General features: G+C 37.3%; 1 protein-coding gene across 1 annotated transcript; it reads left to right on the top strand.

Annotated features, from left to right (window-relative positions):
• The first annotated feature begins 35 nt into the window (after window positions 1-35).
• washc2c (WASH complex subunit 2C) lies at window positions 36-26162 on the top strand. Its single transcript, XM_055162501.1, is given in 34 exon segments — window positions 36-172; window positions 2065-2208; window positions 3409-3573; window positions 3692-3760; window positions 4735-4908; window positions 5533-5626; window positions 5694-5723; window positions 5726-5757; window positions 6312-6365; window positions 6451-6543; window positions 6635-6719; window positions 6853-6912; window positions 7259-7369; window positions 7372-7397; window positions 7603-7687; window positions 7921-7974; window positions 8048-8197; window positions 8743-8891; window positions 9515-9625; window positions 10480-10569; window positions 11495-11587; window positions 11731-11826; window positions 12487-12594; window positions 12675-12838; window positions 13428-13530; window positions 15315-15776; window positions 16615-16755; window positions 17319-17423; window positions 18670-18744; window positions 18873-18932; window positions 19387-19608; window positions 21303-21911; window positions 23815-23998; window positions 24683-26162. Coding segments are annotated over 33 exon segments (4344 nt in total). The 5' UTR covers window positions 36-172; the 3' UTR covers window positions 24829-26162.
• The last annotated feature ends 948 nt before the right edge of the window (window positions 26163-27110 follow it).

Genomic DNA, 27110 nt, shown 5'->3' with positions numbered 1-27110 from the left:
TTCACTGCGTTGCTAAGCGACCGCAGTCAGGTGACTGTCTGCAGACAGAACATGGCTGACCTGTCAGAAGACCAATGAGAGAGAGGCCAAATTTTACATTATCGATCTGCTTTCCCTGGGCGTTTGGACCACGGTCCGTCTCTCCAACACAGTGTGAAACGCAACAGCCAAGGTAGGGACCGAGGCGCTTACGACGGCTTTAAAGACCTCTGGGTTTCCCAGGAGATGTTGTTGCTAACGTTGTTTGTAGCTAACTAGCTAAGTTAAGCTAAGTGCTAACAGCAGAAGAGAGTCCGCTTGAGGCTGTCTAAACTTCGGACTGTCCAGGAGGCAGTGTGCGGAGTGGACGAGCTGTGCTTTGCTGGAGACTGCTCTGTTTACATGTCTACATGGCCAAAATCACAGTGAACGTACCTGCTGTGTACAAGTGTTGTGTGCAGATGAGGCTAGAGCAGCAGCTAGCACACAGCAGCTCAGGAAAAGAAAGTGATTCCCACATTTCACAGAGTTAGCCCTAGACAAGAATAAAAGTCGAATTAGCTGTAGCATTATAACCTGTGTCTGGATTACTTCAAAATATCACATCTACTGAGTGCCGTAAACTCTTAACAAAGAATAATATGAAGCTGCTGAAGCAAGTTTGACAATAGTTTTTTATATCATAAACCACTATTTGACTTAACTTGAGGGTTCCTCTGCTGAATCCTCTGATGCCTTTAATGTCACACTTTGTGTGTATAAACGTGATAGGGTTTGGCAAAACAAGTGTTAAACTTCAGCCTAAACCCCTTCGGTCTACAGAATAACTTTATTTATATGCATTAACTGCATAGTTTGTTTGTTTTGTTTTTTTGTTTTGTTTTGTTAAATCATTGTTATATGATGCATGATTATGTTAACTGACCAAAGAAAATAAACTGCTACTACTAGTATAAATGTGTCCCTTTGATACTTGAACCTTGGCATGGACAGTGGAGAGTCCCTGTGGTCCCTGTGAGAGAATCTACATTTACAACAGTCACATGAGGAAGTGGCTTCGTGTTGTAACCCCACGCATTTTTATAGTCAGGAAATATGTTCGCTATATTATGCAGTATGTACTCTTGTGAGATTTAAGGCATGTTATGATGTTGTTTTATGATGTTGTTACCTCATCAAAAATATACCTGGAGTTGTGTTTTGTTTCATTCACTCATTTGAGTAATCCTTTATTATTTGTCTGTCTATGTCTTCAAAGATCAAAACGCTCTGTTTCACCCTGTGATGTCATGAACTAGTAGTTTTCAAGTTAACAGCTACTTTTTACCTTTGGTTTAAAAAAAATGTGTGAATGAAACAAAACAGAACATCATAACACAGATCAGAAAAAAGCATAATGGGCCATTTAGGTCAATGTTTCCTGGATAATTTAGTGCAATTTGTAGCTTTTATATCAGTATTAGTGTACTAAGTGTATAATGATAATAATGATTCCATATGATGGTGCAATAATTTTCATATCATATTTTCAACAAAATAGTGTAGTTACAATACTAAAATTTCAAACTAAAATTTCACTACTAAGAAAAAGAATCAATACCATGATGTAATAATAATGTATCATCATTATTATTACATTATTTTACATTTACATTATTTCTTTAACCACTGGAAAGTCATTTTCAACATTAAACAATAGTACTTTATTTTATATTACCATGTGACCTCATATCTGTGTAATCTCTCTCTGGGTTTATACTAGTCTATGTGCTCTTATACTTGTTCTGATATAGCTCAAGATCATTCTAAAGCTATTCAGGAAAGTTTAAATTTCTCTCCCGTGAATGTGACTTTTTTTTAGCATTGGTACCTGTTCAAATGAGTATCTAGTTAATGATATTGGTTTTAGTGTTGATTAGTATCTGATTATCTGATAACCCTACCTCTTTTTATAGTATACTTTGTTTTCTAGATTTGCATATCTCTAAAACAATAATTGTGATATTATGAATTTTTTATGTATCTCAGTCCTATATCTTAAATCCATTTGACATTTATTTGTACATTTATTTATTTGTTTTTCAGATGAGTGGGTTACCAGATGGGCTGACCAATGGCCCCAGTAAAAGTGACCATGTGGATAATGGCGCTCAGGTTTGGGAGAGGCCGTGGACTATAGCAGAAATGAAACAGAACAGCGCCAACTGGTCCCTGGCAGCTGACTCAGGGGTAAATACTGTCTATTTGAATTGGTAGTAATGTAAAAGTATTGTCACATAATTTTCACACACAAAATTCAAACTCGAAAGGAAAAAAAAGATATTTTGATACCATAATGATGACAATGACACTTTTTTTTAGACAATAGAATGCAATTTTCATCCTATTTTTTTCATCTTATATACTATGTTTTGGGCCATTTTTAAATACACTCCTTTCATTTGTGTATAGATAGAGTGGACTCTAGTTTTTGTATAGTTTAGTATGAGGGTATAAATTGTTTTGTAGATGGCAGATGTTATATAAATGGAATAAAAAAAATGAGATATTCAGTACGTATCCCTGATGGGGAACGAAATGCACAGTCTGCATGGGGTCTAATTATATATAAAATCTGCCAACAATGTGGTGAAGACCTCCTATAAAAATGGATTCTGTCTCTTTCAGTTGTTTATACTTATGTGCTTATCAAAATGCAATATAGAGGTTATTTTGCATTATGCACTTATTCTACTTTTAAAAATTCAGTTCTGTTTAACTTTTCTAGTGGGGAATACACCACCTACTTGTCACCATTGAGATCTTATTGGACCTTTAACTTGGTCGCATTGCTGTTTCATGCTGTACTACTACGGATAGACAGTAACCTTAAAAATTACATAGTTCACTTTTTAATGAAATATTGCAAATCTCAGTCTCATCATATTTGCTATTAGATATTATTCAGACATGTTTTTTGTCATTCATGGCTTCAAACAATTTATGATGGAGCTTTGATTTGGGATGCACCGATCTGGATTTTTCAGTTCCAATACAGATATCAATACTTTAACTTTAAGTACCTGTTAATACCCAATATTAGCCAATACCAGTGTAAGAACGGTATTGTGTAATAGGTTAAGTTAAGTTAAAAGTGTAACTTATAACTTATTACACAAAAGATCCTATTGTGTTATGCAACTGTTATTTATCCTTCAAATGACTACAGAAGCAGTTTGTGTGAATAAAAATTAAAACACTATGAGACAAAATCAACCTGTAAATAGTCTTATAATGTCCAATTAAATGCCCAACCAGGAACCAATACCCAATCCTGCTAATTTTTTCAGTGTTGGCACAGCTATTCAATTTCAGTTACAGTAACGGTGCATCTCAGTTTTGATTTTATTATCATTCATCTCTTTACTTTCTTTGTATCTGTCCTCACAGCTTTTCCTGTTCCTTCAAGACTTCAGCCAGAGAATGTTGTCCAAGACTCACGAGATCGAAAAACAGCTGGACAGCCTGATCCGAGACACGAAGGCCACGGACAGCTGCCTGCATTCTGTGTTCAACGACTTCCTCATGCTGTCCAATACACAGTTCATAGAGAATGTATATATCTGTTTTATTATTTGTAAAAGTGAGCCTGTGGTGCGAGTGAGCCTGTGCGGCGCAAGTAAGCCAATAACCCAATGCTGTGTGTGTGGTAATAAACTGTTTCCTCTTGCAGAGGGTTTATGATGAAGAAGTGGAGGAGACAGTAGCCAAAGCTGACGCAACAGAAAAACAGCCCGAGCAGGTATAATAAGGTTACACTGGTATCGTCTTGCTATAGACTTGTTTTAGTCCTGATCTTGTTCAGGGTTTATTCCAGTTTAGTCCTAATATTGATGTTGTGTGTGCAAGTATGTACGCACCCTTAAAGGTCCTATATTGCTAAGACGTTTGTCTTGATATATTTGCTGCATTGATAGTTTGAGTACAGCCATACACTGAGTATTATTTCATCTTTAATTTGCGCTGTGATCTAACCCCTGGACCATCCTGTAGCCCCTGTGTGTTTAGCCTTGTTCCAGTGGTGGAAGAAGTACTCAATTTTGTTACTTAAGTGAAAGAACAGATACCGTAGCAAAAAATACTCAAGTAAAAGTATCACATGAAAAAACATACTTACATTTAAAATGTACTTAAGGAGTAAAATGTAAAAATTATTTAATATAGAGAGAGAGTTAATAAAGCTTCAAATGTGGTGATTTTGATAAAGATTTTTCCTGAAATTTGTTTAAAAAAAAAAAAAAAAAAATCAATGATAAAAATACTTTTACTTTTCAGCTCTGTTTTTTAAAAAAATGTAGCGGAGTAGAAAGTACAGATACCTGTGCTCGAATGTAGTGAAGTAAAAGTAGAAAATATTGACTTTGTATTGACTACAGATACCTAAACTTTTGGCTTAAATACAGTACTTTTACTTTGTTACACTCCACCACTGGCTTGTTCTGAGCATTCTAGCACCCTACTAAATGATTAAAATTCTCTACTAAACATTTGTCCATTAGTGTCACATTGACAATACAAAAGAATAAAACAATATTGTCAATATATTATATTGACAGTACAATATGAAGAAAATGATACACTGCTGCCCAAAGTCATATGTTCTATACTTCTGCAGTTAATTTCCTTGTGTCATAACTGAAAATGCAAATACCAAGAGCCACTTCAAAGCTTAAAATGTCCTCTTATTTCTGACCTGTAATGTTTTTGCTGTTTTAGGAGAAGACGAAGGAGCAGAAGGAGGCCGAGCTCATCCCTAAAATGCAGGAGGCGGTCACTTATGGCCTCAAAGTCCTGGAGTCCGCGTTTGAACATCTGGACATTAAAGCTGGAAACTCCGACTCAGAGGACGAAGAGGTGCCTGACAGAGTGGACGCCATTTTGGAGCCCAAGGTACTGTATTGCTATATGTCAGACAATTATTCACATTACAGATTACAGATCAATTAAGACTATTAAAAATAATAAATAACCGAAGTAGATAGCAAAGCATTTTCTGTTCCTATATTTCTGTTCCTGTATTACAAAAAATTTAAAAACATACCTGGAGTTGTGTTTTGTTTCTCTGACACATGTTTGAGTAATCCTTTATTATTAGTCTGTTTACATCTCCAAAGCTCAAAATGGTCTGTTCCATTTTGTGATGTAATGTAGTGGTATTTTTCAAGTTAACATCTACCTTTTATCATACGTTCACTAGAGATTGGTAATTCCAGGGCTGAAATCATCCAAATGATTATGGTGAAAGTGTTTAAAATCACAGTGGAGTACTTCATTTTGACCACATGACATCGTTTTTCATAGCATTTTCAAAACAATAAAAGGTAACATGATGATCTGAACACATTAGCAATTTATTAGCAGTTAGCAATTCATACTCCATATGTGTCATACCCCCACTTTAATACAAGGTTCAAAAATATTTTCTCAACCTAGAGTAAAATATTTACTGTAGTCTAAAATTTTGACATGAATATTTGTAGAAAGTGATCAATGTGTCCTTTTTATGACTTCCAGGACCTTTATGTAGACAGACCCCTCCCATACCTAATCGGCTCCCAGGCTTTTATGGAGCAAGACGACGTGGGCTTGGGTGACCTCTCCAGTGACGGTAATAGTCAGAATAATATTTACTCTGGCTGTATTGGACATTCGGTTAACCCTGTGTGTTTCAACAGAAATGTCCGTGGACAGTGACAGAGACAGTGTGTGATTGAAAGTGAAGATGGCAAAGCTGCTGTGGTAAGGATTCATTTAAAATGTAATAAACTTTAATCATTTTGAATTTTCTTCTCAATCAATAAAGTTTTATCTGACTATCTTGTCAAATTTATGGGGTGTAACAATATCCAATTTTATTGTACAATATAATGTGATTCATTAGCAAAAATATCAAATTTAAGTCTTGGTTTTAGTCCTCATTAATTCATTTTTTATTTAGTTTTCACTTGTTAGGCCCCAAATGCACTGCACGCCACAACTTTGACATGAGTGCATCAACGCGACTAGAGCTGAATAATTTTGCATTTACTGTCTGGAGGCTGATCATGGCAATCACAAGGATTTCAAAAGTTAATTTGAAAGCACAAACTGACACTTTCTGAACAAATGGTTGCTTTCTAAGTATTTTGAATGGGATTCACAGCTTACACATCAAGCATCAAAGAACTGACTGTTAAAAAAGATGGTTTCTGATTTTTAATGCACAACGTGTTGACTTGGATGGTGTGGCCATCCGTATTCACTTTTGTGACTTTGTTTTATAATTTCTGTCCTGATATTTATCTGTGTTTCAGCATTCAGATGAAGACTACAACCAGGATGACAATGAGACTCCGGAAATTAAAAAGGTGAATTCCAAATCTACTTGGATACAACAAACCAAGTTTCATTTTGTGTTAAGTAACAGGCTAATTTCATCATCCAATTTTGTAGAAGTCGTCCATGTTGAGTTATGATGACGATGAAGATGATGAGGACTCCGACATATTTGGAGAATCTGACAAGGAGGAAGAAGAAGATACAAAGGTGAGAAAGTGTTTAACTTAAACAATACTACATAAATATGCAGTAAAGTACAGAGTAAATAATTCAATAACTATGTTTTATTGTCTTTCAGAGCACACACCAGGCGTCCTTTGCAGATGAGCTGGCAGCTAGAATCAAAGGAGAACCTGTGATTAAACCAGAGGTGGACCGTGCATGTAAGGCTCAGATCTCTGGTTTTGTTTGCACTGCATTTCCGTTGTTCATCTTGTTTGAGTGATATTTAAGTTACTGTGTGAGCCATCTTTGCATGTGCATGTTCATGAACTTGTGTTTCCATCATCCGTAAAGCACTGTCCTCTAAGAAGAAGAGTAAGAGCCGGAAAGAGTCCAAGCCTGCCAAACCAGAGGGTAGGTGTTTTATTCATGCAATTTTCTTTCTTTTTTTTTTTTTTTTTATTAATCGTGAGTTTCTATCTATATTCACGCACACACCACAATTATACTAGACAACGCGGGTGAAGTGTCTTGCCTAAGGACATATCAACAGAACTTTAATTCTCTGACCTTTGGGTTGGGAGATCCTACTCTAACCACTGAGCCACTATCGTATTTAGTAATTCATAACCTTTTCTATTAAGTTCATATAACTTCTGAAGTGTTTTGGAGCCTAGATTTAAATATTTAATCATTTCATTTAAATATTTACTTTAATAATGTTATTTTGAATGTCCCATGTTTCTGTTGTATCCTCCAGCGGACGAGGACAGTGATGACATGTTCAAGCCTCCAAAGATGGACTACGAAGAGGAGGAGGACGAGGAAGACCTGTCTCCATTTGGAGTAAAGAGCGGACTCTTCAGTGGGGGAGGGGCCTGTTTGATGATGATGACGAGGTATGACTCTGAACCTACTGCTCTCAATAAATTTGACCTTGGAGTAGAGCAGACATCTCTTTATTAGCAGTCTACCCCAGCTTGAATCTATCTACAAAATGTTTTATACATTTTTGCATGAGAACTTCATGCATTAGAATTTCATTTTGAAAGAGTATAAACAAGTTTTGTCAAATCTGACTGCCACAAATTTTGTGTATTTCAGGGAGACCTTTTCTCTGATGCACCTAAACCACCAGTGAAGGAGGAAAAAATACAACACACCGCAAAAACAACAGCACCATCTACAGGTGAGCCTGACCTATAACTCAACTATTGATCAAAAAATGACAGACTATTGTCCACATAGCAAAAACTGACCACTTCATTTGATCAAAATTTAAACTTGAAACAGAATATCAAATCATCACATGTCCTGCCATTACTTAGGAGATGCTGTAAAATAATAAATAAAATAAAAAATAAATTAGTTTAGAGATAAGAAAAACACAAAAACAAAAAAACACCACTTCTCTCTGTTTAGGTTCCACAAAGTCTGGAAAGAAGATTCCAGTTGGTGGAGTTTCAATATTCCCAGGTAGGTCCCACTCTCATCCTTTCAATTATACATTATTTATTTAAACGAAATCTAAATAAAATTTTTTTCACAGAGAATAATTTGTTTGGTTCACCGCCTGACACCGAACCTGTGGAGAGTAAAGAAAACGGGACTCCAGCTGCTAAAACCCCGATGGGAGGAGGGCTGTTTGATGATGAAGAGGAGGATGACTTCTTCAGCGGAAACTCAGTCAAAACATCTGGTAACTAAAATGTGACAAAATTGATAAGACGGACAAGAAGTAGGGATGTAACGGTATCCAAATCTCACAGTACGATATTTTTTGTGATATTTTGTGGAGGCTAACAAAGTGCTGATAAATTTTAGGATAATGGTCTATGTAGTTCCCCCTGTTTTTTTTAGCTATTGCTGCAGTGAAGAGACTTGTAATTCGATATATTGTAATGTGATTACTGTGAGACCTTTGAGGATACGGTGTCACAATATTTTGGTTATTGTTTATTGTTTATTGGTTATTATTTCTAGTCTTCCAGTTACATCTGTTTGTGAGATTTTAGGTTTTAAAGACACTTCGTGGTTGTTTCATACTGCCTAAGAAAGCTACATAGATAGATAGATGGATAGACTGATAGATAGATTATACTTTATTGACTCAGAGGAAAAGTTTAGCTGCAGTTATGTTCTGTACTTCTCAATCGCCTCTGTTCAAAGCTCAAAGGCATAAGTCAAATAAACTGATTTTGTCCCTGTATATAATTCCTTAAACTCTTTTTTTTTTTTTTTCAGCAGTAAAGGAGAAGCCCAAACCTAAAAAGGCTGTTGATCTGTTCGATGATGAGGATGAAGATGGAGACCTTTTCAGTCACAAGTCCAGCTCCACTCCTCAGAGCAAGAAGGAAGCAGAGGAACCACAAGTGAAGCCTCCAGAGAAGAAGGTACTGTACCACCTCTCACACCCTGATAGTGACACAGGTAAAATGTTTTGAACCTTTTTACTTTTGTTTTCTCATCAAAAACATGCCTGGATAGTGTTTGAAAGTAACTGAATAGATGTACCAAGAATACGTTTTAAGAATGATTGATTGGACCTTATAATCTTGACAACCTTTCTAGTTTTTTCTAACTTGTCAAGGTATGATGTAATTTAAATTTACTACAAACTCACCCAGAACCCTTTTTACCACAAACCTTTAAGCGAGCGCTTCTTATTAAAGTGTTAAAATAAAGTTTTGAGTGTTTTTTTTATTTTTTATTTATGTACTGGAGATTTAAGGCAGATACGCTAAGAAGTCTACATATTGACCTGATATCGATCTATTTTTAGAAGGCAATATGCTGCTATAGTAAATGTGAAAGTAAATGTGAATGGATTTAAAACACTGGAGACTGTGTGACCAGTGTTTTGAACTCTCGAGCGGGAAGAGGGAAAAAAAAAAAAAAACTCAGTTGATTTTGTGTTTGATAAGGGCACATTTTTATAAAACAACAAAGTCAGTGTAGCAGAATATAGGCCCTTTTCAACCTCTCAAATGAAGCATGTCTCTCCCTCGTGTTTCAGATGCCTGCTGGGGCTGTGTCTCTGTTTGGTCCCGGGACAAAGAGCCTTCTGTCTGAAGGCCTAAAGAAGCACCTCCCCTCCACCAGCCAGGAGCCACAGAGATCTGAGGAGGTCTGAACTCAACACTGTTATACTGAGTACTCCAAATTGACCTAAATGTAGTCTGCTCTAGCAAAATCATAATGAAATCTTTCTATTTTAACTGGCACTGTAGTCAATTTAAAGACATTTTTGTTGGACTAAATACATATCCTGCCGATTGATTGGACAACTAAAAAGCGGGCGTGGCAAAAGTTCTCCAAACTGCACTCACAAGACAGGCAAGGGGAGTTCATGGAAAAATAACTATTTATGCAGAAAAAAGTAGGTTAAACTTGTGAATCATAAATTTAATCTGTCTTTTTACAGATATATACCAAAAAATACCAAAATCTTCAGCTATCTCACTCACTCACTTCTCCTTTTTGCTGTTGTCCAATATAACTCCGCACCTGGATATCTAGAGTTGTGTTTTATTCTTCTTCTGTCAGTTCTTCTCTCAAAAAGAAAAAAAAAAAACATTCTCTTCCTTGTGATGTCATGTGGTCTTACAGTAAGCGCTCCACTGTGTTTTTAAACTCCATATACTGTTATTAGAATAATTTGGAGACTTTCAGCCCTGCAATTGCCAATCTCTACTGAACAAAAGATAAAAAGTAGCGTTTAACTTGAAAACTACCACTTCGTGACATGACAAGGAACAGAGCATTTTGAGCTTTGGAGATGTTGACAGACTAATAATAAAGTGTTACTCAAACAAGTGTGAATGGAACAAAACACAACTCTGGGTATGTTTTTGAGGAGGTAACAACATTCTAACACGGCTAACAGCTCAAAAGAGTCAATTTATCTTAATATAGGACCTTTAACTAATTATATCTTCATCCAGTCAAACATGTAGAAAAGTTTTATTTGTGTGTTTATAGAACGGGATTGTTCCAGAAGTTACAAAACCTGCTCCACAGCCCCAGAAGCCTACTAGCACAGGCCTGTTTTCAGATGATGAGGACACACAGGTGAGTTCAGGTCTCTCTCCTCAGTGTAGAACACCACACAACACGTTTTTATATGCCAAACAAACTAGGTTTAACACAAGGCTCCAGCTCGTGTCAGTCCTCACAGCGGGAAGTCTGTCTCCATCAATTTTGACCTTATGAAATGTCAAGCTTGAAAGACCAAAACATTTTTAAAAAGCAATGAGAAAAGTACATATAAGGAGCTCCTAGACAGAATATACCAGTGCTGAAGCAGGTAATATATTATGAGATACTACTGACATTGTTGTTAAGATTAGAATAGAATAGTAAACATACTGTATTGATACTTTGCAGCTGAGAACATTCTCTGGGGGTGTGATGCTAACTATAGGCACTGCTCTGTCTGAAGCTCTTTTACTCTAATTAGACTTTATTCTGAGTTTAGTTTTACCACAACTTGACCTTAAAAAAAAAAAACGACTTAGCTGGAACTACAAAAGGTGACATGATCTGTGTTGTTAAAGGTGCACTGTGTAACTTTTCTGGAGTGTCCATCAAATGTTTTTCTCGTTGGAGATGTTATTTCTTTGTCCAGAATGTTTCACAGTATAGTATTAAACATTTTTATCTTCATGAAGACCAAATCAGACCAAGATACAGGTCAGATCTGTGGAGAAGCAACCCTGCTCACAGTCAGAATGCCTGTTTTTATGGTAATTTTTGAGCTATAAAATCACTTGTAACTCAACAAATGTAAGGTAGAGCTGTTTAATGTCATACTGTGGAATATTCCAGGCTTGGAAATTACATATCCATACCCCATTGTCACTGCAAAGTAATGGTCTGAACAGTTATGCGAAATATGACTCATGGACAGTTCACACTTACTGTTGTGTAGTTTAATAGACTTTGTGGGTTACCAAAAAGACAAAAATTAATATTTATACATGTTTTTGTTTACCAGAATGGAATAGCCCCAGAGGTTGAAAAGCCTTCTACAAAGCTCACAGCGCAGTCTCAGTCCAGGGGCTTGTTTTCAGACGATGAGGACTCCCAGGTGAGACTAACTGTGTGAATGGAGGTCAGTGCTTAGTGTTACGGCAACTTACTGGGGACTGTGTGTGAATGAAGCTTAATTATTTATACAGTCGGGACTCAGAATGGTGCTTCATTATAATGTACCTGTTTTTGCTTTCTCAGATCTTCCCATCTGTCCCCAAAAGTCATTCTAAACCTGAAATGCAGAGCCAGACCAAGAAATCAGCAGTGTCCTTATTCGATGACGAGGATGAAGAGGTACAACACTCACTAATTTTACATTATACATTTATATTACATAGAGCGCAATATAATAAAGCTGTACATATTATTCTGGCCTAAAATGCACTGTTTCATAGTAATTCACACTAGTTGACCATATAAATAAGGTATTCTCAAACTTATTAACTTCAAGCTGGCTTCACAAGTAGTACCATGGGGTTAAATTTAAAGCCACAGTATGTAACTTTAACAAAAAAAAAATTAACTCAAATTAAAGCATGTTATTAACTATTTTGATTGCAATTATTACACTGAAATACTGAAAAAATCTGAAATCTGCAGTAGCTTACCATAACAGATATCTATTTTCGAAAATGAAGAACGTTCCAAAGTTAGGTTTTAACATAATTATTATTTTTTTCATGGAATCGTGACTTGCCTCCAGAAAGACACACACTGAACCTTTTTACTAATAAAACCAGATCTAAATCAGGACTGTACCGTACCAAGATGAGATCATACCAGACCAGGACTGCACCAGGGCTAAAATGGAATTAAACTAGAACTATCAGGACTGAACAGGGTCTAAAAATAATTTTGTAATTTATGTATGTCCATTGTACACTCAAGCAAGATTATATTTGATTCCGCATTAAATAACTAGTTTTCTGATGTCTTTTTGATTCTCTTTTGCAGGACCTGTTTGCATCTGCCCCTAAATCTAAACCTAAAGCACACCAGACTAAAGCCTCCACTCCACAGACCAGTAAGGCCACATCCAGCTCCCTCTTCAGTGATGACGAGGTATGCAACATTATTCTTACTAGAATAAACAAATGATTTCTATGTTACACATTTTCTGTTTTATACCTTGTTTTGCTCAGGACCAGTGGTTGAGTCCGAAGAGCACGGAGAAGTCAGAACCAAAGAGTGGGATGAAGTCGAGTGTGAGCGCCCCCTCCAGTCTGCCCAGTGTCAAAGCACCTCAAAAGAGCAGTCTGTTTGATGATGACGATGATGACCTGTTTGCTCCCCCTAAAGAGTCAAGGTCAGTACTACAAGAGCTTGATGTAGAGATTTTCCTACTAGTTATATAATAGGCTGAGAATTTACAGTTAAATAGGACATGTAAATGTAATGTTTACAAACAGTATACTAAAAGTCATTTGTAAAAAGTTCTTTAAAGCAGTTCTGTTCCACAAAATCAACTTGTCACAGCTTTTTACCATGTCATAGTTGGTTCCCCTTCTCATCTATCCTCTTGAAGTTGTATTTGGAATGATTTGTACATGTTTGCGTCATCTTTAATCACTTATTTTCAAGACGCCATATTGCTGATCAACCCCAGTTTTCACACCCACTGCTCTGTACTTCATTCTCCAATTTAATTTTATTAACCAGTCATACATGAAGGATTCTGCAGTGCCAAGTAGTTATTTTGATACAAATGAAAAAATCTTTTGTTGTGATGACATTTAAGTCTAGACACATTAACAAATAAAATTCAATAAGTTATAATGAAAATATTATGACTTCCAGTTTGTATATTGCTCATAATGTTGTTTATAACCTCTGACTTCTAAGTATGGTAAGTTGCAATTATTTCACTAAAATCAGTTTTTCTGTTTGTGTTATAGTCAAAAGAAGTCTCAGAGAGTAGCACTGCTGTTTGAAGACGAGGATGAAAATGACAAAGGATCCCTCTTTAGTATCAAACCCGCAGCTTCACCATCTCCTAAAGTAAGAACTAACTCTGTTTACACTATACGTGACATGAAATCACTTGTAATTTTAGTAATCCGTTTTTAAAACACCTACAAAAACATTAGAGTTGAACTTTGATTTAACATTTAATTTATTCATTTAATTTTATTTTTTATTGCAATATAATGTGAGTCCCTGCCTCAAGTGGAGGACTTGACGTATCTCGGGGTCTTGTTCACGAGTGAGGGGAGGATGGAGTGTGAGATTGACAGATAGTATTGACAGATGTATTGCACCATTGTGGTGAAGACGGAGTTGAAAAAAGGCAAAGCTTTTTATTTACCGGTCAATCTTCGTTCCTCCCCTCACCTATGGTCATGAGCTCTGGGTAATGACCAAAAGGACGAGATTGCCGATACAAGCTGTCAAAATGAGTTTCCTCCGCCGGGTGGTTGGGGTGCCCTTAGAGATAGGGTGAGGAGCTCACTCACATGGGAGGAGCTCAGAGTAGAGCCGCTGCTCCTCCATGTCGAGAAAAGCCAGTTGAGGTGGCTCGGGCATCTGTTCCGGATGCCTCCTGGACGCCTTCCTGGTGTTCTGGGCATGTCCCACCGGGAGGAGGCCCCGGGGAAGACCCAGGACACGCTGGAGGGACTATGTCTCTGGGCTGGCCTGGGAACGCCTCGGGGTCCCCCCGGAGGAGCTGGAGGACGTGTCTGGGGTGAAGGAAGTCTGGGCCCCGGATGAGCGGAAGAAAATAGTTGGATGGATGGATGGATGGATAGATAGATTGGCTAATTCTTTTTTCAGCCATGAGTCAATATATTGCTCATTAAAACAAGTCCAGGAAAATTCAAGAGAACGCTGGAATATTGGCTGCTAAACTTGAACCAGAACTGCTCGTATTTCAGAACCAAAACAACAATCGAGTCAGAGTAAGAGAATGCTAATAAGCTGTAAGTGACTGAACCGTACGTCATTAGGTCCATGGACCATTGCGTAAAACAGGACTCAAGTGACCGCTCACAGTTCAGGGCAGGACAGTGAGCATGACAGTGATGGATGCTTTTACTGTAAACAACAAGTGTGGGTTATTTTCTGTGTAAACAAACTCCTGTCCTTAGAACACTGTTTAGAGCAGCCCCAATGTCCACTTCAACACTGATGAAACTCCAGTGTTTCTTTTCTCAAACTTGGTTCATTTGATCAATTGATGACTCTTTTTACTGTCATTGATTGGAAAAACAAACACTGAAATTACAATTAGCAGCTCCTTCTGATTTACACAGACAACACGGTGAAGCCAAGACATACTACATGTGAAAAAACACAACATTTATGGCAGAAAATGATTTAGGACACTGATAACTGTTGGAAAATACTATTTTTAGCCTTGCCTTATTTAATAAAAATATCTTTTTTATGAAATGAATGCAAGATTTAACTCTTACAGTGAGTGGGCTTGCCTCTTTTTAGCCTAGCCTGTTACTATGGAAAATTACCTGTAAAGCAGATGTAACAGATAAGCCAATGTCATATCAATCATCACATATCTTTGCACTTATTTTTACTTGGACACATTTATGTAATTGTGCCTTATTTGACACTAGTCTTTTGATATTTTTTCTATTTGCATCTTCTACAGAGGAATTGATAAATGATTCCACTCTTTGAGATTTGCTTATTATAACCATTTGAAAACAAGTTAACTAGACTGCAATTAATTTCATACTCTTTTTGCCTGTTTTGTAACTAGTTGAGTCAGGTTTTACGCTAAAACTCATCTTAACCAGTCTAACGTTATATTTTCTATACTCTAGCCTTCCCCAGCTCCCTCCAAGTCCCCCACCCCTACCCCTAAGACCACCACAGACATCCCACCCACCACGACAGCAGAAGACCAGCCTCTAGATGTGTCCAAACCAGAGGAGAAGACCCCCGAGCCAGTGCCAACCTCACCACCAGAGGGCAGTGCAGCCAAGAAGAAGCCAGCCGGAGCCGTCAGCCTTTTCGGAGGGATCGATGTGTTCGCCAAAAGCCCCATCGGGCAAGAGACGGAGAAAGATGGTAGTGACATTCCTCCCCTTAATGTGAAGGAGGAGAAAAAGGATGAGAAGAAAGAGGAGAAGAAGGAGGAAAGTAATGAGGAGAAGAAAGTGGAGAAGAAAGTGGAGAAGTCCAAAGTGAAGGCTGTGAGTTTGTTTGACGATGATGAAGAGGAGGAGCCAGATCTGACAGATTCGATATTTCCGCCACCCAAACCTGCTAAAAATACTCTAAAGGTAAGTTAAAGGTTAAAGTGAATCTATTCTGGAAAATCAATTTTTCAGAGTTTTAAACCATGTTATAGTGGGTTCCCCTTCTCATTTACCCTCTCAAAATTATATTTAGAGTGATTTGTGCATGTTTGAGCAGTCTTTAATCCCTTATTTTAAAGACGCCATATTGCCAATCAATCCCACACTGCAATGTATTTAGTTCTCCAATTTTATCTTCTTAATGGTTGATTCAAGTAGAATTCGGCAACACTGTGTAGTCATTTTGGCACAAAGGGAAAAAAATCTGCTACCCCCTAGTGTGATGTACAGATATTCATATGTGGGTCCGACAGCTACACGGCTCTTTGTTGCGATGACAATTACGGCATCATCAGCTCCATTGGGCACCGCTGTTTTCTAATGCAGAAGTCAGAGAACTTTTTTCTTTTATTGAAGTAATTTTAGTTTAATATTGTATTTTAAAATTTGCATATTTGTACCATAATGATACTATATAGCAGACAGCACATTAGGTCTTGAATGAGTAGGTTATCAGGTTGTTTAAATGTGCTAATCTGGCTCACTCAGATGAGGCAGAAGCAAGTATTTCTGTGCCAGTTATAAAATATTATGAAAATCTTTAATATCACCACAGCCCAAATGTGCAGATTTATAAGAGTTTATTCATATTTCTCAGTTGAAGCATGGTGGTAGGAGCATCATGATTATACAATCCTGTTATAGTTATGTTAAAATTTTTTTTCTGTTTGGATATATATATATATTTTTTTTAAATGTCCCTTTGTTAGATATTAGAACAATGATCTTCTTGAAGTTCTAACTGACCTCTGTGTGTTTCCAGTCGACAGAGGAGAGGACTCCAGCCAAAAGCACTGGAGTGTTCCAGGACGAAGAGCTGCTGTTCAGTCAAACTCAGCAGAAGGACAATGACCCCGACGTGGACCTCTTCTCCTCCTCCTCAGGGAAAACCACTCACACTACGGTAACACACACTCTGGTCTACTGCAATTTCTTCAATTAAAAGTCCTATATTATACAAAATTGATTCTTGTAAGCTTTAAATCATGTTAGAATGTGTTACCTCATCAAAAGCAGTCCCAAAGTTGTGTTTTGTTTCATTCACACATGTTTGAAGAATCTTCCAATCCAAGCTCACAATGCTCTGTTGCACCTTGTGATGACATGTAGTGGTAGTTTTAAAGTTAACAGCTGCATTTTGACTCTTTGTTCAGTAGCGATTGGCAATTCCAGGGCTGAAATTATCCCAATGATTCAAGTGAATGTATGTGGAGTTTAAAAACACTGTGGAGCACTTCCTATATTACCACATGACATCACAAGGTGGAACAGAGTGTTTTCTGAAGAACTCAGCCTAAATATGTAGGATTTGTGTGTTAAACATGTGTGAATTAAAAAAACATAACTCCAGGTATTTTTCAGTAGGAAGCAGCATTGTAACACAGAGTGGAAACAAGCATAATACGGTTTCTTTAAATAAATGTTACTTGAATTGTCCATTAGTATATTTTACTATTTTTGTTGTAGAGTTCCAAACCCAGCAGCACAGTGAAGCCAGCCGCTCCAAGCCTGTTTTCAGACGATGATGAAGACGACTTGTTCAGTTCTGTCAAACCCAAAGCCCCTCCACCGGTAAGAAGAATGGAACTGGACTGAATGTATAATGCACAGTAACCATGGTGATCCCTGTAGACTGAAGTTAATAGCATTGTTAACAACTACAGTATCCAGACACCACTTCACCTTGGTGCTGTAGACAGGAACCCTCAACTAGAACTGCAGTTGCTGATGCATAATCATAGCTGAAGACAAAAACAGTGTAATATATGTAAGATAATAATGAATCTGTCCTAAAATTAAAGCAATTCAAGAAATTAAAATGAGTCATAAAAAATTTCAAAATTGCAGTTTAAAAAAGTTCTCCATTTTCTAATTTAGACAGAACAGAATCATATTTTGTTTTGTTTTTTTTATTTATAATTTGCTGAATGTCTCTACCCCCTCTCTCTCTCAATTTGATGCAAAAAAAGACAAAACAAACAAACAAAAAAAACAAAAATATCACTATAGCAACAATTAATTATCATTGGCAAATTTGTTGTTTGATTTGACTATGTTAATATCTGTGTTTATATCTGGAGACACAAATTGACAAATGTGTATGAAATGTACCACCTTATAAAAATTTTAAAATGTTGGAATGAAAATGTGAGGAATTAAAGAGTAGTAATCCAGGTATCATTTGTTCATTAGTTTTTCAAAATAAAACCAAAAATAAGACAACGAAAAACAACTATTTACTATTTACTATTTTTTTCATTATTTGTCTCCAAAACCAAAATGAAAAAACAGGCAGCGATTAGTTTTTTCAGTTTTCGATTTATTGTTTAAATGAATAACAGGTAACGACCGTATAACAGGACTAAAACAGGACTAAACCAGGACTAAACCAGGACTAAACCAGGTCTAAACCAGGTCTAAACCAGGACTGAACTGGTCTCAGTCCTGGTCTCAGTCCTGGTCTCAGTCCTGGTCTCAGTCCTGGTCTGGTCCCAGTCTCAGTTCTCAGAAACAGGAAACGGCTGTTATCCGTTTTTTCAGTATTCATTTAAACACATAATCAATAACTGAAAAAACAACAACAAATCATTATCCATGTTTTCATTTTGGTTTCGAGACAAGTAATGAATAAAATAGTTGTTTTTTTCATTTTCTTATCTTTGATTTTAATTTGAAAAACAAATGAACGAATGATACACGGATTAGTAGCGACCACTGTTAAGCTGTGATAGCACATAATGGTACCAGTACATAACAGTGTCATATTTTTAGATTTTATTCATTAAGTCTCATGCGTTTGACCTTTTCCTCTTCGCAGAAAGTAGCAGAGAAACCCAGTAAACCAGCGGAGAAAGCACCACTAGCCAGCCCAGAGCCTTCTTCAGAGAGCCAGGTGAGATCTTTACCATTTTAAATTACCTTTTAAAAACAATATATGACAGTGTAATGTGTAAGGAGATTTGGTATTTTACAAACCCATTTTATCTTATCATATTTGACATTGCTTTGATTTGACCACAGAAGCCTGCCCCAGCTCCTGTTAAACCTAAAGATCCCTCTTCAAGGATTGGGAAACTTCAAGTAATTTTTGTTGTATTTTTTAATCTGTCTGGTCTTCATCACTCACATCTTACTTTGGGACTGTAGATTTCCTGTCCTCTTTTCAACATCTGAGCCTTGCATTTCAAATTTCAACCTGTGAAATGAAGACACTTTTTATTCTCAGAAATGATTTTACTCTTTTTTTTTTTCACTTTAAAGATATTTTTTCATGCATCTTGTTCTTGTCTCATCTCACTTTTTCTCCAAATGAACTCCATCAGTGGTCTATTGCTGTCACTGAAAATACGCTTAAAGGGCCCATCTTACGCTATTTTCGTGTGGCCAATCAGACTGAAATCAGATTACTCTCATCAGATGTAGCTGTTCACATGACATTGCAGTAATCTGATCTCTCCAGAAATCAGATAACGGCAGATCTTTGGTGTGTGTATGTGTGTAACCATAGTAACACCTGCTATCCCTGTGCTCTCAGGCGTCGCTGGTGATAAACCCATCCGCTCTCCTGCCTGGTGCCCTCCCCTCCCTCCCCAGCTCAGGCTCAGGTCTGGGGGCCAGCTCCTCTTCGGGGGTGTCCAGCTCCAGCCTGAGCCCCAGTCCGCTCACGTCTCCTCTGGATCTGCCCCGAGACTCAGAGGCCACAGGGGTCAGCTTTGACACGCCCGCACAGGTCTCCACACTGCAGAGCGCGCACAAGGTTGGTCTGAGTGTGTAGGTTAGGTTTACTTTGAAATTGTCAACAACAACAACAAAAAATACAATTCATCACAGTATCCTCAGTATTTCATAAATAAATATTGTATGTTAAAATTTTTGGACCTGCCCAATCAGCAGTGAAAGGCCTAACTAAACGAAGTAACTAGAAGCATAATATATAGTAACAGCTAAAAGGATAGTTAATCATAATTAAAATTCAGATGAATGAAAGCCACAGTATAACACTTTCTGATCAGAAAAACCTCAAAGAAAAGCATATTTTTTCATGGGTCTTTACTGTGAGCATGTTGATACCTCGATAAACTTAACTTTTGTTTCGACTGGATGAGCACCTCCTCCTGCCTGTTTCCATAGAAATGTTTTCACATCTATCGTTTTGGACCGAAAATCGCGATCTCAGACAACACAATTTTAGGACTGTCAAAGGTTCAGTCCTGGTTCAGTCCTGGTTCAGTCCTGGTTCAGTCCTGGTTCAGTTCTGGTTTAGACCTGGTTCAGTCCTGGTTCAGTCCTGGTTCAGTTCTGGTTTAGACCTGGTTTAGACCTGGTTCAGTCCTGGTTCAGTTCTGGTTTAGACGTGGTTCAGTTCTGGGTTTGACCTGGTATAGTCCTGGTTTAGTCCTGGTTTAGTCCTGGTTCAGTCCTGGTTCAGTCCTGGTTCAGTCCTGGTTCAGTCCTGGTTCAGTCCTGGTTCAGTCCTGGTATAGACCTGGTATAGACCTGGTATAGACCTGGTATAGACCTGGTATACACGTGGTTCCGTCCTGATTCAGTCCTGGTTTAGTCCTGGTTCAGTCCGTATGCGGCGCAAAAGTCCGCAATTTTTTTGTGTTTCTTCTGCTCAATAAATAATGCCTGTGAAGTGATGACGGATTTTTGACAGTAGTAGTAGTAGTCACACCGGGCACCTGCAGGTACCTGACCTGGTGCAGGACTCTGGTATGATGTAAGATTCTGTGATGTTTGAAAATGTTCATGTGCACTGAAACTTGATTTGAAATGACTTGAAAAAAAAATATCTACCAGAAAAATCACAATTCAGTTTTTTCTTAAAATCGTTCAGCCCTACTTTTAGCTATAATCTTCCACAGTATGGCATAAAATGTATTTGTCTCCATGGAGAATGTTTCCATGTGTGATTTATATTGTCATGGAATCATGTAGGTGATGTGCCATCTCTTGAAACGTACATACTGAACCTTTTAATAAAAACTATGACAAAAATATGACACGTCTTTAAAAAATCTGAAATGTTTAGTTATGCCTTCCTTGCTTATATTCACACTATTCTTAAAATTGTTCAATGTGTAATATAAGAAGTATAATTTTCTTTGTATTGTGTTTTAGCTTTAATCGTGTAATCCCACAATCAAAACAATTATCAACTGAGAAATTACACATAGTGCTTTTACTTTTATGTGGATCTACTTATACACTGGAGTAGGTTAAAAATAGGTCTTCCCACTCCATTTCAAGCATCAGTCCACATTTGTATGAGTCAGTCTTGGACTCAAATAGTACAGATCGCATTCATCTCTGTACCACTTTCAGTTTGTTCTGCTGTGACTTAGCTCAAAAACAACACCTACAACTGAGAAATGACACATAGTACTCAAACAGTGCCTTTACATTTACTTATATCAGATTAATCCTTACTTTTCTGTCTCATTATAGGGCCGAGTGAAAGGTTCTTCCCAGCGCAGGCCCCAATCCAGAGCAGCTCGACAGCAATCTGCTCAGAAGTCTGTGGAGGGCCCTGGGGATGACTTGGAAACTGCACCCAGCCAGAGCGTGCCTAACCTGGGCATACCTCCTCCAGAAAAGCCCCCCTCTGCTCCAGTCCAACCATCTTCCGTACCTTCTGCACTCTCACTACCAGTGTCCACAAACAACACAGACTCTAGCAAAGAAAGCAGCAAAAAAACGAAAAACACGTTACCCATTCCGGACGACATTTTCAGCTCTGATAGTCTGTTCGGATCCAGTATAGCCCCGTCTAAACCGCCTCAGACTAGTTTGAAAAGTGAATCTTCGCCGGCCAGTAATGACACGAAGGCGAAGAAAGAGAAAAGCACTCTCCCATCTCTCTTTGATGACAGCGCTGATGATCTTTTCCAGAAGGTGAAGTCCAAACCGAGCACTAAGAAAGCCAAGCCCGCTGTGTTTTTGGAAGAGGACGATGACGAGGATCTGTTTGGAGTTAACAACAGCTCCACCCCCTCCTCAAACAATACTAAAGACGTCAAGAGTACTAACAGTTTGTCAAAGCAAGATATTTTTCAGGTAAGTTCTTTATTGGTCTTCGATAATATTGTGTAACTTTGTCCTGTAGTTTTATGACATTTATGACTCCAAGACCCAACTAACTTTTGGGCTTAGTGGAATAATTCTCCTAACAACGAATCAAATTGGAAATGGTCACATTTTTATTTAGCACTTTTCCACCTTCAAGGCACCACTCACCCATTCACACACACATTCATACACCAGTGTACGCAGACACTGGGTGCGAGGTGGGTTAAGTGTCTTGCCAAAGAACACAATGACATCACAATCACACATGTTTATATGGAGAGCAGAATTCAAACCGCAAACTTGCAGATCAGTGAACAAACCAACTAAACTACTGCTGCCCCAAATATCCTATCACTAGATTAAAAGTCTGGATGTTTTTTTTTAGTTTTTTTTTTTATTATTGTTATTCAGCCCTACTTTTTATTTCACGTCCAGTTACCTTAAAATTCTTATGTTGGAAAGCTTTGGTTATTATACTATTAAAAATAAATCTATTTCAAGGAATACACTTAAAATATGTCAGTGGAATTTAAAATGTAGTGATGTAACCCAATTGTCCAAATCTCCTTACAATATTTTCATGATATCATCTCACAGTACATTATTTATTGCAATATTTTGTGTAGGCTAACAAAATTCTGAATACAGTATGCAACTTTTTCCTTTTGAAATCCCTTGATCAAGCCTTCATGTAGTCACTGAAAAAGAGCAAAGGATCATGGTCTATGTATTTTCTTTTAGCTGATTCTGCACCATAACAATGAATTTAAGCAAAGAGACTTGTAATTCTATATATTGTGATGGCCCACGGTATTATTATGTTGAGTTTTATGACAATACAGTATTACAATATGTCAGTTATTGTTACACCCCTATAAAAATGTATATAGAGTGTATGGACATAGCTGACCTGCTAGCCGTTGAGTTTCAAATAGGAAGTGTTCATGGGGGCTCTTCTGGCTCCTTAAACTCTGTTTCCAGTTGACAACTTGACTCTCTGTAACTGCTGCAGTGAACCCCGTCATTTTGGTCTTGAAATGTTGTTGTGACATCACACTTTCTACAGTCTATGTTTTAAGGCAAAGTTTTAAATTTTAAATCAGTTAGGGATAATCGTCTAGGGGTCCAGCCTGTAGTGCATATCTTGGGCTGAATGTCTCTCCTCATTCTTAACCCACATTTCACACTGTCTTGTCCAAAACAAAGCCAAATAAATGTAATAAACAATTGTATCTACTTGGTCAGGGTCAGTGGTGGAATGTAAAAAAAATTAAGTAGTAAAGTACTGAACTTAAGTGTACATTTTAGGTATCTGTACTTTACGTAAGTCAATTTTAATATGAATATTTTTTCCATTTAGTTCACTACATTTGAGTGCAGGTAGCTCTACTTTTTACTCCACATTTTTGAACAGGACAGAAAAGTAAATGGTTTATTTTTAACATGTTCATGGTCTGAGGAAACAAAAATATACATTAATATACAAAATATACATATACATAAATTTACAGATAGAGTTGAAATTATAATTTTTTTCCCTAACTCTAGCTATTCAGTTGTTTCTGTTGAACAAAATTCAGCACAAATCTGTATCAAAATCACTACATTTTGAAACTTTGTTGGATCTCAAAATCTGCATGAAACACTTTTACATTTTACTCTTTAAGTACATTTTTAAACAGGCACTTTAATATTCTTACTTAAGTACATTTTTTTATGTGATACTTTTACTTGTGCATTTCTGCTTCAGTATCTGCACTTTTACTTAAGAATCAAAACATAGTACTTCTTCTGCTGGTCGGGGGTTTACAAAGTCTAAAAGGGGGAGACTGTATGAGGCGTATTTTTTTCCCGGTCTATGTTGCTGATGGAGTTTTTGTGTTTCTCTCAGGATGACGTTGAATCAGTGCCTAAAGCTCAGAAAAAGCACAAAGAGAAGCAGAAGGAGAAGAAGTTTGATGCCAGTCTGTTTGACGATAACGTGGACATTTTCGCCGATCTGTCGGACACGTTCAAACCCAAACACAAGGCCAAGACAAAAGGAGATGCCAAGTCCATATTCGACGATGACATGGGTACGTTTATTTATTGGAATTATTTACCATATAAAGCATTCATATAATAATAACTCAATTAACTCAATGATGAAAGAGTTCATTTGAGTTTTTAAAAAGGTATGGTATGTATTTGATTGATTTGGTAGATTTCAGACAAAAGTGCACTTTGTAACTTTCTGGTTGAGGGTTCATCACCTGTTTATTTCTATGGATATGTCATCACTCTACCTGGAATGTTCCACAGTGTGACATTAAACAGCTCTACTGTACTTTATTCCGTTACAGGTGGTTTTATAGCTTAAAAATACAAAGAAAACCAGGCATTCTGACAGTGATTGGGGTTGCTTCTCCACAGATCTGACCTGTAACATTCCAGAAAAAGCAATAACATCTTCATGGAGAAAAGCATTTGACGGCCCTCCACCAGCAATGCACTTTTAATCTTACATTTAAATAATTTATGATAGTTGAGTTGAATAAATGCTTTAATAATCTATAAGATAAAATAGCCGAATTTACAGCCTATCACAGTTTATGTTAATGCTTTTTTAATCTGCTTTTATGGGTGATTTGTGACCGCAATACCACTTAAAAGACCTGTATCAAAAACTAAATGGACATAGCTAACCCACACACAGGAAATAGCGTAATATAGACCCTTTAAAGTTTAAACAGATTGTACGTCTTCATTTTTGTTTCCAGATGACATTTTCTCCACAAGCACAGTCAAAGCAGCGGCCAAGGCTCCTCCTAAACAGAAGAAAGCCCCCTCTCCCCCAGAGCCCAGCGCAGTCTCAGACACAGCAGACATATTCGATGACCCTCTCAACGCTCTGGGAGGAAACTGAACTCAACTCGCCTTATTTCTACACCTGTGGACTAGCTCATCACGAGACCCAACGGACAGACCCGGACACTGTTATATTTATTCACAGTCATGCCGTTTAAAAGTCCTATATTATGCTTATTTTTGATATGTGCCGTAATGTTGTTTTCTCATCGCAAACATACCCAGAGTTGTGTTTTCTTTCATTCACACGTTTAGCTTCTCTCAAACTGAAAACACTCTGTTCCACCATGTGATGTAACTAAGTGCTGATACAGGTAGTGCTCCTCTGTATTTTTAAACTCCACACACTTTCACTAGAATCATTTGAATAATTTACAGCTCAGGAATTACCAGACTTTGAAGCTACAACTGTTGTTTTGGCCTTTAAACTAAAAAGGCAACAACTGATGGTTATTTTTATAAGTTTTAGTTGTAGTTCAGATGTACATGGCTCTAAACTTGAAAACTGCCACTTTATGACATCACAAGATAGAACAGAGAATTTTCAGATCAGGAGATGTAAAAAGGATAATAATGCTGGATTACTCAAACATTTGTGAATGAAGTAAAACACAATTCTAGGTATGTTTTTGAAGAGGTAACAACATTCTAACATGACTAAAAGCTCAGATTAAAGACAGGGTATTATGCACTTTCTACCATATTATATCAAAACATGCCTGAGGAGGTTTAACCATGCATCTCTGAGTAATTTAGCAATCTCTCCTGGGCCCTATTCGAACCCTTCTAACAGTTAGCTGTAAGATTGTTTGTAGTGCTATGCGATGTGAAATAGCTTCATTAGTGGGATTGTACTGTGATAGTGCTCTGAAGGGGCAGTGACTTAACACAGGGAGCAAAGCGAGGGGAGACTTAAAACATATTAATGCTTTGTTTTTGGAGGATATAGCATTATCAAAACAATAGTTAATACCCTACAGAAGTAAAATACCACCTCTTTAATCAATTTCACGTAATGTAGGACCTTTAAATACAAACATAATTCTACTCATCTTGCTTCTCTGAAAATCATTTACCGATAAATTCAAGTCTGAAACGGTTCGTGCTGTTTTTGAGTAACATTGTACACAGTAGCACTTTAAAAGCATTATGAGGATGCTTACCCTGGAGGCCTCTCAGTTGATTCCTTTGTGAAATTATTTATGGTTTTGGTTTTGGCCATGGTGAGATTCTTTGTGTTGGTGCCATATGTTGTTGAAGGATGTTTACTCATTGTCTTAGGCATTTTGAATGTTTTTATTAATTGCAAAGTCATTCATTTCTTAACTCTGCCTGTGATGAAAAAGAAATTCATTTTTAATAACTAAAAAGAACCATATTTTATTCTCTCAATGGTGTGTTGTCTTTCAAATGCTTTTTTTTTTTTAATCGATTATTTCATTTGAGCATTTTTTGTGTAATATTGGATTATCTAAAAACTAACTAGATGCTAAATGATACTTAAAGGTGCAATATGTCACTTTTCTGGTTGAGAGTTCACCAAGTTGTGTTGTCTGGAATGTCGCACAGTACGGCTTTCAGCATATCTCTCTTATATTTATTCAGTTACACAGCTTTATTGCTCACATATACCTTGAAAATGATCCATTGTGACTGTGAGTGAGACCGCCTCCACAAAGATCCGACCTGTAACTTGGTTTGGTGACACTTCTGCCTGTCTCTACGGAAACACAAGGTTAAAGCCATGGCAGACCCCTTCAGTCTACCCCAGGGCAGCTCTGTGACTTTGACTCTGGAAAAAGCACTATATAAGACTAATGCATTAGTATTCTTATATTTACTACGCAACTTGACTGACTTATGACAAAATGGGCTATCACAAGGTTCTATTTTTTTAGGGATACAGTTACATATAGGAGCAGTGGAAAAATCTGGTACAAGAATTATGATGTGCACCACGCTGTGAAGTAAACAAAAGGGTTATACGTATATGCGCTGTGAATATATTTTGACACACTGTGCTCTTTATTATTGTCTTGTGTGCATTATAGTTGACTTCATAGGTGCACAGTGCAACATTTCTGGTGGAGTCGTCTCTACCTCCTTGTCTCCATGGAGATTTATTGCTTTCCCTGGAAACATGAAACACATTCCTATAGCATTTATTCATTATGAGTGTTTCTATTACTCAAAAATACCAGAATTCCTTCTATAAATAGGGGCGACTCTCCCCGGATCTGAATTGTAATGCAGTGTAGTGCTGTAACCTGTTTGTCTCTTTCGTGTTATGTTTAATCTATACTGTGGAACATTCTAGACAAGACAACAATATTTCCATGG

Source organism: Boleophthalmus pectinirostris, unplaced genomic scaffold (genome assembly GCF_026225935.1).
Source record: "Boleophthalmus pectinirostris isolate CB_2022bp ecotype Guang Dong unplaced genomic scaffold, ASM2622593v1 HiC_scaffold_5, whole genome shotgun sequence".
Classification (NCBI taxonomy): Eukaryota; Metazoa; Chordata; class Actinopteri; order Gobiiformes; family Gobiidae; genus Boleophthalmus; species Boleophthalmus pectinirostris.
Note: the sequence above shows the minus strand (reverse complement) of the source record. Positions and strands in the feature narration are given on the sequence as shown.